The following is a 12,957-nucleotide window of genomic DNA, read 5'->3' on the forward strand; positions in this document are numbered from 1 at the left end:
GAGAGAGGGTTAGTAGATATAGTCTTGTTCAGTGGTTATCTAACTGAATTTTCACTATCCTAATGCTTTATAAATGCAGAGAATATGCTCATTTTTTGTAACCTGTAGATGCCATGCTCAATTTTTTGGTAAAGCTACTAGAGTTATCAGCAATTATGCAGAGCGGCAAGAGTGGCTGCTCAGATTTTTCTTGTACATGCTCAACACTGCCCTGTTTCAGTCTTGTTTTTTGCAGAACTGAGTTTACTAGCACCGTTTTTCATCTTGCCATTACCGTCCAACACTGCCCTGTTTCAGTCTTCTTTTTCTACAGTTTACTCCACTGTACAGTTTGTGCATCTACAGAACATGAATATTGTGTATGTGTGTGTCTAGATGCCTTTGATACTCCATCTAGATTCCCTTGATGCATCTGAATTTTTTCTGTATTTAGATGCCCTTGATACTCCATCTCATTTGTTGTTAGTTTCTGAAGTACACCTACCAAAATCACTGCTATCAAGAGTGCAAAATGGATATGAATTCTGAAACTACACCATGTTCCTGTTAATCATAAGAATAAGAATAAGCATAAGAAAGATAATAAGAAGGAGAAGGAGAAGGAGAAGGAGAAGGAGAAGGAGAAGGAGAAGGAGAAGGAGAAGAATGAGAAGGAGAAGGAGAAGAAGAAGAAGAAGAAGAGATCCTAGCATAGAAGAAGGATCTCTTCTTCTTCTTCTTACAAATAAATCCAAATAATTCAAATAAATTAAATAAAATCAAGTAAATTAAAAAAAATCAAATAATTCACATGACACACTCCAATCTTTTCTCATTGAACACATGACACAAGACATACACATGACATACTCCTATCATTTCTTTTTCCTTTCCCTATATACTCCTTTCCTTTTCCTTTTCCTGAGCTCTATTCCCCTTGTTCTATAATGGCCATCGTATCAGTAATTAGCTCTGCACTGCAATATACACTGGTTATTTCTTCTCCACCATTTTGTAGACGGTCCTTGTGTAGATGCGGCAGCTTGTAGGTATTTCCTCTTTGATCTTTCATCACTTCCACCATGACTACTTGCAACGGCATAAAGCTTTTGAACAGCTTATGGGAGTCGTAGTTCTCAAACTCCTCCTCTACACCCTGTACCAGTTCCTGTATATTCATAGGCTCTCTGCAGTCGGTTACGGATTGGAGGGAGCAGTGGAAACAAAGATCTAGAACACTGAGCTCATGGTTGTTTGGTGGTTGTTGCAATAGTCGAATATCCAGATTTGTCTGTGCCACGGCTTCTAGAAAACCAGCATCATTAGGGAGGACATGCAGTGTTGCATTATCTTGTTGAATGAAGATCGTTGTGTCCTCGTCACTGTCAGGCCATTTGTCTTGAATGCCAGGGATTACTTTATTGATCAGGTAATCTCTGCACACATGTCTAGTAACTTTGACCGGCTTCAACTCTATTGTCCCCCTATCTCTATTCTAGCTTGTTCGTTGTGCCTCGGTCTGTACCACGAACGGCCAAATGCCAAGTTTTCCATATAATGTCATCTCCCCATCTTCATTGTAGCAAGGTGTGGTCACAACTATTAGAAACATTACCTTCCCAATGCTATGAGTATTGTGCACAGTTCGATTTGGTTCTTCTTCTCCAGGCAGTACGTAGTAGCTACTCTTCACTCGGGTCATGTCATACCATTTCTCATCGATGTGGACCATATTTGTCATTGGCTTGAAACTGGGCCAAGGACTTGATATCCATCTTTCATCCATCATGGATAGGCAGAACTTTAGTCTCGCTATCTTGTTTTGTGGCTTGAGGGTGGGTTTCATGGTGCTTGTGATGCGTTTCAGCTCTTGCAATTGAAATCTGTCATGTAGGGTTGATCGGGGCACACCTAAACACCTTGCTAGAGAACGGATTGTTCTTCTTTTGTTCAAAGGAATTGTGGATGTTCTCGATAGATCTAGTTCTTTTCTCTTCCTACCACTTTTGTTCTTCTTGCTTGAAATATCAACTTCTTGGCCTGCTGCAAGTTGTCGTTTGGCTAGATTCCATATTCTCGTAACTATTCGCAGGTGAACATTCAGCATAGTCGCAATGAGCACCTTGTCATACATGTGAACCTGTCCATCTCTAAGCTCGATTACTCGTAGAGAAAAGTAAACACCATGCCTCTCCTTGTCTGTCAAGTCCTTCCCTCTTGGATTGCCATGTGCATCAGCTTCTTGCACTTCTGCATCTTCTTGTGCCTCTTGAGCTTCTTGCACTTCTGCATCTTCTTGTGCATCTTGAGATTCTTCCAATTCTGCATCTTCTTGTGCCTCTTGAGCTTCTTCCAATTCTGCATCTCCTTGTGCCTCTTGAGCTTCTTCCAATTCTGCATCTTCTTGTGCCTCTTGAGCTTCTTCCTCTTCAGGAAACCAATTCAATTCAATGTCTTCATCCTCTTCTTTCGGGATCAAGTTCAAATCAATAGTGTCACGTTGATGAGCTTGTTCTTCTTGTTGAGTTTCATCCTCTTCTTCCGGGATCAAGTTCAAATCAATAGTGTCACCTTAATGAGCTTGTTCTTCTTGTTGAGCTTCATCCTCCTATTCCGGGATCAAGTTCAAATCCATAGTTGTGTGCTCATGTCTGATCTCATAACAAGTGTCTACAAGAGATGAATGGTTAGCATATAATTATAACAAGAAAACCATGAAGAATCCTAGACAAAAAGCAAAGAAACCAAGAAAGGGAAAAGTAGATATTAAAAGTACTCCTTGTTCATAAGCTAACTGAATGTTCTGAAGCTGTCAATTGTTGTATATAGATTATGATGTTGATAGTAGTAGTAAGACTAGAAGAAGAAAAATTCCAAATAAACTCAAATAAATTCAAATAAAGACATGTTCCTTTTTCTTTTCAGGAGCTGCTAGCTAACAAAAGTTTAAAACATTGAAGTAAAGCAAGCAGAGTTTAAATGTTCAGTCTTGTCTTCCCTAAAAATTGAATTTGTATATTCAGTCTTTGCTAAATGCCAGCTTCCAGAGTTTAAATGTTCAGTCTTGTCTTCCACAAAGACAAAAGGCACTAGCTCCACATAGTTGCATTGACCAAATAGACTTGTTTCATAAGTGCTCTTTTATTTAAATTTTATATGGAGCCAAATTTTATTTAAGTTTGGTGACAAAATAATTCTGCAGTTCTTACTTGAGGCCTGTAGATGCCATGCTCATTTTTTTATATGGAGCCAAAGTGCTCTTTTTGTATCCTGATGGTCAATTTTTTGTAACCTGTAAATGCCATGCTCATTTTTTGGGTAAAGCTATTGATGTCATGCTCATCTCCATTTAACATTTAGCATCTCAATTTTTTTATATAGATTGGGCTAGGATTTGCACAAATTGTTGTCACTTTTTTATATAGATTGGGCTAGGACATTGCAGGTTACTGAATTTTCCTCTCTCACTCTGCTTTTGACTGAATTAGTGCATCAAGTGATGTCACACTCCACTGCTCCACCCTGCTACTGACTGAACTAGTTTTGAGCTCACTAACTGATGCCATTCGCTCACTCACTGCTCTCAGGGAGGCTGGTCTTCGTAATGGCGTCAAGTCGCCCTTGCCATATGGATCATATGTAAGCTCTTCATGCTAACCTACAGGAGTACATTTTCGTGCTTCAAGTCTGAACCTATGTATGGAAAATGCATGCTTCAAGTCTAAACCTATGCACTCCATTTTGTGGTGATTAGTTGCCACTTCTATATGCACTAAGAAAAAGTAGCCTGAACATGGCATGCATGCTTTCTTGTGGTGTTATAACCCCAGCACTGATCAACGCATCTTGTCATCACAAGCACATAGAAAATGACATGTTCTGAACATCAAGTTGACAGGTTCTGAACATCAAGTTGACTGAACACAGCTTGTCCTCACAAGCACTTTTATTTGTTTTATGAAACTTCTTGTAATATGCATATTACATCATTTAAATTCAGTGTCAAAACATGGCCAAATTCAGTTGTCAAAACACCTCAAACATGGCCAAATTCATACCAATCCAAAATTTTCATGTTTCAGAGAAGTTTACAATTTTTGTGGCCTCTTGATACAATTTTTTTATCACGAACTGTCGATTTTACATCCATTTAACTCTAGTGATGGTGGAACAGGAGAAGCAGCAGTAGCACAAGGAGCAACTCCTTACAGTACAATTTTGGAGTACTCTTGGTGTAAATCAACTTCATTAATTTTCAGGTACAGTACTCTGATGGAACAACAAAGATTTCACAAAGAACAACAAAGATTTCACAAAGTACAGTGCTTACATAAGTGTGCTGATAATGCAATTCACACTATAGCTGAAACTGCAATTGACACAAGTTTAGATCAATCAGTCCATTTTCAGGAAGTACCTGCAGCCAACAGCTGTGGCAGAGGCAGTCATCGATAGCAGCAGCAGATGCAGTCGCCAACAGCAGTAGCAGGTCTGCGCGAACTCAATCAGGTGGGTTGCAGCGGCAATAGTAGGTGGCGGGCGACGGCAGCGGCAGGCAGCAGCGGTAGGTGGTGGACGGACGACAGTGGCAGCAATGGGTCCCGCCACGGGGGAAGACCCGCGTGGCTCTGCCTGCCGAAGTCAGCGAGAGGGGAACGGCAGCTGGGGTTGCCGTAGGCGCGAGGAACCGGCGCCGGCGAGGAGCGCGACGATGAGGAGGCGCTCGTCGAGGTGGTCGCCTTGGAGGAGCAGCCGCAGTCGGGGTCGGGCTCCTCGATGACGCAGGCGGCGCCGATGCTGGAGGCGATGCCGCTGCCCCGCTCACCGATCGTGCTTGAGCCCCTCGATCTCCTCCCTCCTCTAGGACGTAGTCGTGCTGCTCCTCGGTGATCCTGGATGCGGACGCGGCCGTCCTCCTCGGTGATCTCGTGACTGACGACGGCGGTGAAGTCCGCGGGCAGGTCAGCAGAGCGGAGGGAGAGTGCGGCCATGGCCTCGCTGGCCGAGGCCGGACGTTGGACGGATCGGGCGACGGAGGAAGGAGGAAGAAGCTGAGGGGGGCTGATTTGCGACAGTTTAAAATGTATAAGGGTTTTTTTTGCAAAATTAAAGTTGAACTAAGGGGCGGACAACTTTTCTCGGACGGAGGGAGTAGCAGCATGGTCTGTGTGAACAGTTACTTTGGAATCAACAATATAAGGTCTAAATTTGTCATAAGCAAACATCACTGTTAATAATTCTTTTTTAGTAGTAGCATAATTTCTTTGAGCACTGTCTAGAGTTTTACTAGCATAATGAATAATATTCCGTTTCTTATCAACTCTTTGTCCTAGAACAGCACCAATAACATAATCACTAGTATCACACATAATTTCAAAAGGCAAGTTCCAATCAGGTGGCTAAACAATAGGTGCAGAAATTAAGGCTTTCTTGAGTGTTTCAAAGGTTTCTAAAAAATCATCATAAAACACAAAAGGAATATCGTTTTGCAAAAAATTCGTAAGAGGCCTAAAAATTTTAGAGAAGTCTTTGATAAATCTCCTATAGAAACCAGCATGACCTAAGAAACTACGAATACCTTTTATATCTTTTGGATATGGCATTTTCTCAATTGCATCAACTTTAGCTTTGTCCACTTCAATACCTCTTTCAGAAATTTTATGACCCAAGACAATGCCTTCATTAATCATAAAGTGGCACTTCTCCCAATTCAAGACAAGATTTGTTTGTTCACATATTTGCAAAACTTGATCAAGATTGCTTAAACAATCATCAAAAGACTTCCCATAAACAGAGAAGTCATCCATGAAAACCTCAACAATCTTTTCACAAAAGTCAAAGAATATAGCAGTCATACATCTTTGAAAGGTAGCGCGTGCATTACATAAACCGAAAGGCACACGTCTATAAGCATAAGTTACAAAGGGACAAGTAAAAGTGGTCTTTTCTTGATCAGGTTGAGAAACAGGTATTTGTGATAAACCGGAATATCCATTAAGGAAGCAAAAGTGTATGCACTTAGATAATCTTTCAATCATTTGATCAATAAAGGCAGAGGGTAATGATCTTTTCTAGTTGCTTTGTTTAATTTTCTAAAATCAATTACCATTCTATAGCATGTAACAATTCTTTGTGGAATAAGTTCATTCTTATCATTAGGAACAACAGTTATACCTCCCTTTTTGGGGACACAATGAACATGACTTACCCATCTGATATCAGCTATGGGATAGATTATACCTGCTTCCAAAAGTTTTAAGATTTCTGTTCTTACCACTTCCTTCATTTTTGGATTTAACCGATGTTGGTGATCAACAACGGGTTTAGCATCAGGTTCCATATTAATTTTGTGCTAACATAGAGTGGGACTAATGCCCTTTAAATCATTAGGAGTATATCCAATAGCAACTTAGTGCTTCCTTAGAACCTTCAATAATCTTTCTTCTTCATGTTCTGAAAGGTTAGCATTAATAATAACAAGATATATCTTCTTTTCATCAAGATAAGCATATCTCAAAGTGGCTGGCAATTGTTTTAATTCAAACACAAGATCACCTTTAGGTGGAGGAGGACCTCCTAGAGTTTCAATAGGCAAATTGTGTTTAAGTAGAGGACGTTGTTCAAAGAAAATCTTATCTATTTCATTTCTTTCATGCATATGAAAATCATTTTCATGGTCTAGCAAATATTGTTCTAAAAGGATCAATAGGTGGTACAACAATAGAAGCAAGACCAATTAATTCATCCTTACTAGGCAATTATTTTTCATGAAGCTTTCTACTGAACTTGGAAAAATTAAACTCATGAAACTCATCACCAAAACTAACACCGACAGTTTGTTTCTCACAATCCATCTTAGCATTAACAGTGTTCAAGAAAGGTCTACCAAAGATAATGGGACAAAAGTCATCCTGTGGGAAACCAAGAACAAGAAAAACAGTAAGTTATTTTATTTTCCCACACAAGACTTCAACATTTCTAACAATCCCAATTGGTGATATAGTGTCTCTATTAGCAAGTTTAATAGTAACATATATGTCTTCTATCTCTGCGGGTGCTATGTCATTCATAATTTCTTGATATAAGTAATAAGAAATAGCACTCACACTAGCACCTATGTCACATAAACCATGATAACAGCGATCTCCTATTTTAACTGAGACAACGGGCATGCCAACAATAGGTCTATGTTTATCCTTTTTATCAGGTTTGGCAATTCTAGCAGCTTCTTCACACAAGTAAATAACATGCCCATCCATATCTTCTTCCAAGAGATCTTTAACCATCCCAATACTAGGTTCTACTTTGATTTGTTCATCAGGTTTAGGTGTTCTAATATAGCTTTTGTTGACCAACGTTGAAACTTTAGCATGTTCCTTTATCCTAACAGGGAAAGGTGGTTTCTTAATATAAGCAGAAGGAACAACTGGATCAACATTGTCACTACTGCAGGATGCTGCTAACGCAACACTACGATCAGAGACCCTTTGACGAAACTGTGTGCGATGCATTAATCACAAACGGAGATGTAAAAAACCGTCAAAAAAGGTGCAAAACGTTTGCGATGGAGGATGCATCAAACATGATTCAGATTTTAGTTGCGTGTGCAATGCTGGGCACACGGTTAACCCATTTGAACTGTTTGCAATGAGGTAGAACAACAGAAACGGGCATCCATATCAATGTGTGTGCGATATACGGCATACAGTTCGCTCCGATGAACCGTTTGCTATTAGGGAGTGCAACATAAACGGTTAGCCAGATCAAGGTGTGTGTGATATAGGGCATACGGTTCACTCGGACGAACTGTTTTCGATTAGCGAACACAATAGAAATGGTTCAACTTAACAAGATGTGTGTGATACATGGCAAACAACCGACTCGGATGAACTGTTTGCGATGAGAATTTATAACACAGACGGTTAATACAGTTAGTTCGTGTGCGATTCTGTGTGTACAAAAAACTTTGAAAAATGCAAACTAGTTGCTTGCGGTGGCTAGGAGTATCGCACACGGTGCGTCTGCGAGTACTCATGTGCGATGATTAGTAACTTACTGATACGTCTCCGTCGTATCTATAATTTTTGATTATTCCATGCCAATATTCTACAACTTTCATATACTTTTGGCAACTTTTTATACTATTTTTGGGGACTAACATATTGATCCAGTGCCCAGTGCCAGTTGTTGTTTGTTGCATGTTTTTTGTTTCGCAGAAAATCCATATCAAACGGAATCCAAACGGGATAAAACGGGCGAAGATTATTTCTGGAATATATGTGAAATATGTGAAGAAAATCAACGCGAGACGGTGCCCGAGGGAGCCACGAGGCAGGGGGGCATGCCCCACCCCCTGGGAGCGCCCCTAACCCTCGTGGGCCCCCCGTAAGGCGGTTAATGCTCTTCTTCGGCCGCAAGAAAGCTAATTTTCGGAAAAAATCGGAGCGAAGGTTTCAATCCAATCGGAGTTACGGATCTCCGGATATATAAGAAATGGTGAAAGGGCAGAATCTGAGAACGCAGAAACAGAGAGAGACAGAGAGACAGATCCAATCTCGGAGGGGCACTCGCCCCTCCCTTGCCATGGAGACTATGGACCAGAGGGGACCATGCTACGATTGATTTAATTTGCTTGTGGTTATGTTGCTGTACTTTGGTGCCCATCAAATGAGCGCGTGCGTGGATCACACCATAGGGTTAGTTGTATGTTGATAGGACTATGTATTGGAGGGCAAGAGTGACAGAAGCTTCAACCCAGCATAGAAATTGATGCATACGGGATTGAAGGGGGGCCAATATATCTTAATGCTATGGTTGGGTTTTACCTTAATGAATGTTAGTAGTTGCGGACGCTTGCTAATAGTTCCAATCATAAGTGCATAGAATTCCAAGTCAAGGATGACATGCTAGCAGTGGCCTCTCCCACATAAAACTTGCTATCGGTCTAGTAAAGTAGTCAATTGCTTAGGGACAATTTCGCAACTCCTACCACCACTTATCCACACTCACTATACTAACTTTATTGCTTCTTTACCTAAAACAACCCCTAGTTTTTATTTACGTGCTCTTTATATTCTCACAAACCTATCTCGTAACACCTACAAAGTACTTCTAGTTTCATACTTGTTCTAGGTAAAGCAAACGTTAAGCGTGCATAGAGTTTTATCGGTGGTCGATAGAACTTGAGGGAATATTTATTCTACCTTTAGCTCCTCGTTGGGTTCGACACTCTTACTTATCGAAAGAGGCTACGATTGATCCCATGTACTTGTGGGTTATCAGTTACACATGCATTTCCTTATGTTAACACTTGTGTGATAAATAACATGTGGCAACTACGTGGTCAACCTTCTAATACAATCACATATCTTGGATTAATATGTATGATGAAGAAGGCAATCGAGTTGCTAGTTTGCTTGGGTGTGAACTTGGCTCTATGCCATTCACATATCTTAGATTACCCATGGGAACCTCTAGGCCAACGATCCATGATCTAATGCCTATGGTGGATCGCGTTGAGAGACGATTATCTGCATCCTCATGCTTGTTTAATCAAGGGAGCTGTCTCTAGCTTTTGCAATCTGTCTTAAGTTCCATGCCAATATACTTTTTTGTGTACACTCTCTCTTCCTCAGGGCATTTTGAAGCAACTCAAGAGAATCATGTGCCAGTGTCTGTGGAGGGGGAACATGGATACCCCACGTCAATTATTGGCGGCTTGGGACTTGGTCTACCACCCCAAGAATCTAGGAGGCCTCGGTGTTCTCAACTTAAGTATACAAAATGAAGCCTTGTTGATCAAGCATCTTTACAAGTTTTTTTAACAAACTGGATGTGCCCTGGGTCACGCTCATTTGGGACACGTATTATGCCTCATTGCTGCCTCAAGTCACCCAGATCTGTGGTTCATTCTGGTGGAGAGACGTTTTGCATCTATACGATAGTTTTTGCAAGTTGGTTGTGCCTCTTGTGCATGCTGGTGATACGGTGGTTTTCTGGCTGGACCGCTGGCAGCTTGGAAATGATGTTGTTCTCATGCATCGTTGGTTCCCAAGGCTTCATTCCAATGTGATTGATGATACAATCACCATTAAGGACTTTATAGAGCGGCCTGACCTAACGGATAATTTTCATCTGCCTTTGTCGGCTGAAGCCTTCCAGGAGTTCACCCAACTTCAAGCTTTGCTGCATTGATCAATCTTCAGGAGGATGGGAAGAACATTTGGAAATGGCCATCCAAGTATGGAGAATATCAGTCTAGGATCTACTACGTGTCTTGCTTCTCACATATTGTGGTGGAACCCATATTTAAATGGATCTAGAAATGTACATGCACTCTCAAATTCAAGGTCTTTGGCTGGCTTCTTTTGATGGATCGGTTGAACACCAGAGACATGATGCAGCGGCGTCATTGGAATATCTAGGATGACACGTGTGTAATGTGTAATTCTACCTGTCATGAAGACCGAGCCCACCTTTTCTTTGTGAAAGTGCGTTATATCGACTAGAGGGGGGGGTGAATAGGCGATTTTTATGAATTCTTCACTGAGGAATTTGCAGGTGAGGAAATTCCTGAGTGAAGAACTACTTGCAGCGGAATAAGTACTCAGAAGTAACCATAGCAGAACATGAGCATGGTCTTCATGATGAAATGAAAAACAAGCATAGAGTACTGAAAGCGTAAACATGGGATAACACAGGATGAAGACAAATAGACTGAAGAAATTGAAATGAGGAAGTTGAGAAAGTCTTCAGTCAAAGTCTTCAAACAGATATGAACAAGCTCACAACACAGAAATGAGGAAATGAAAGGGTTGAAGAAATGGAACCAGGTAGCTTGGTGAAGACAATGATTTTGTAGACCAGTTCCAACTGCTGTGACAGTTGTACGTCTGGTTAGGGCGGCTAGGTATTTAAACCTGAGGACACATAGTCCCGGACACCCAGTTCTGAACACGCAGTCCAGAACTCTCAGTCCTCACCGTATTCCCCTTGAGCTAAGGTCACATAGACCTCGCCCAATTACTCATGGTAAGTCTTCAGGTGACTTCCAAACCTTCACAGACTAGGTCACTCGGTGATCCACAATTTCCTCTTGGATGCTCTAGACCATGACGCCTAACCGTCTGGAAGATGTACAGCCTTCAAAGGTATCAAGCGTCGGATCCACCCAGGATCAATCTCTTCAGTGATGCTCAATCACTTGGGGGTTTGTAGGTGTTTGGGTTTGGGTTTTCCTCACTTGACGATTTTCTCTCAAAGTCCTCGGAGGATGGGATGCTCTCAAATGACAAGTGTCAGTTTCTCTCAGAGCTGCCAACCAGCTAGTGGTTGTAGGGGGGCTATTTATAGCCTAGGGAGCAGCCCGACATGATAAGACATAAATGCCCTTCAACTATATGACCATTAGGTGGGTAGATATCTTGGGACAGCTGGCGCATAGCACAGCAACGGTCGGAATTTTGAGTATCAAATTCCTCAGGGCTATCATATTCCTCACTGTGTAGGAAATCCGCACTGGCGAATTCCTAACTCCTCAGTCAGAACAAATTTCTCAGAGACCAGAAGAACTTCGTCTCTGTCGCTGATGAAATTGACTAAGCTGTATGAGATTTCCAATGGCTTCACTCGAAGGGATTGATAGGTGTAGGATTTGATTGAGCACCACTTGGAAATTTTTCCTTAGTATTTCCTCGACCCTCTTTAAGAGTATGGTGTTTCCTATGACGCAAGAAAGAGAAAATGAAACTACGAAAATAAAAGTCTTCACGCTTCATGTTCCTCAAATGAATACCAAGTCTTCAGGATTACACCAATTTCTTTACTTTCAAAGTCTTCAGAAAGTCTTCAGAAATCCAAAGTCTTCAGTCGAAGAACTTCATTTTTAGGGGTCGACTTTCTCTATAAATATCAAACTCCTCATAGACTTATAGACCTGTATACACTCACAAACACATTAGTCCCTTGACCTATAAGTCTTCAATACACCAAAATCACTAAGGGGCACTAGATGCACTTACAATCTCCCCCTTTTTGGTGATTAATGACAATATAGGTTAAGTTTTCAACGGGGATAAACATATGAAGTGTAAATACTGAAATTGAGGAATTTCATTGCAAGATATAGAAGAACTCCCCCTAAAGATGTGCATAGTGAGGAATTTGCTTTTGAAGCAATGCACACTTGAAGAGTAGAATCATGGAGATCTCCCCCTACATCTTGTAATTCATACACGCATTTAACATATAATATGAAGAGTTTGAAATGCATGATGAAAGATGGTGACTGATGTGATTCAGCATGCTTGCATTAACATTAATGAGGAACAAGCATGCAGAAAAAAAACTCAGCAAAAGTATCAGACCACAATAGAGTTTAAGTTTACAACTCGATCGAATAAAGTCTCAGAAGAACGAGAGTTGTAACTTAGAAAAAAAAACGCCCATATTAGTAGACCCGCTTGAAGACTAACTCAAATTTCTCCCCCTTTGTCATCGAATGACCAAAAGGATCAAAAATGAGGACTAACGCCCCTGAAGAATATCAAGTTGATGGAGGAGCGCCAGCGTTGTTGGGGTCGTTTGTCGTTGTAGGGCCTGCCACAGTTTCGTCCAAGTCTTCATACTCGTCGGTGTCGCGGGATGAAGAATAGGAGCTGGCCACCAAGGTAGGCACTTTGAGCTTCTTGAATTTCTTCGGAGGAGGTGCGGACCAGTCTAAGTTCTCCTTGAGACCCATTTGCTTCAGATCTTCTTTGCCATACAGATGTGATAAGACAGCCCAGGTGACGGTGTCCTGGACTGGGGGGTACTCAACACGTCATCTCCCGATCTGATAGATTGGGCCGAGGACCCCCGTGGCCGTATACTCATGGGCCAGTTCGGACAGTTGCCGCATACAAGGAAGATTCCACAGGACTTGGCGATCAAGACAAGGACTTCTCCCCACCGGCGTATTCGGCTAGGACTCTTGTTAAC

The 12,957-nt window shown here is 41.4% G+C and overlaps 1 protein-coding gene across 1 annotated transcript; it reads right to left on the reverse strand.

Annotated features, from left to right (window-relative positions):
• Nucleotides 1-854: 854 nt before the first annotated feature.
• LOC147979057 (uncharacterized) lies at nucleotides 855-5,002 on the reverse strand. The gene is made up of 2 exons (XM_087546687.1): nucleotides 4,397-5,002; nucleotides 855-2,649 (listed from the first exon to the last, which is right to left on the reverse strand). Exon 1 carries the CDS (start codon nucleotides 4,968-4,970, stop codon nucleotides 4,485-4,487), a length of 486 nt encoding a protein of 161 aa, XP_087402813.1. The 5' UTR covers nucleotides 4,971-5,002; the 3' UTR covers nucleotides 855-2,649; nucleotides 4,397-4,484.
• Between the last annotated feature and the right edge of the window lie 7,955 nt (nucleotides 5,003-12,957).

This window comes from Triticum urartu, chromosome 3A (assembly GCF_056163025.1).
Source record: "Triticum urartu cultivar PI428250 chromosome 3A, HENAU_Tu73, whole genome shotgun sequence".
Classification (NCBI taxonomy): Eukaryota; Viridiplantae; Streptophyta; class Magnoliopsida; order Poales; family Poaceae; genus Triticum; species Triticum urartu.

Coding starts and splice junctions, on each gene's coding strand:
- LOC147979057 (XM_087546687.1), bottom strand. CDS start 4,970: ATGGCCGCACTCTCCCTCCGCTCTGCTGACCTGCCCGCGGACTTCACC.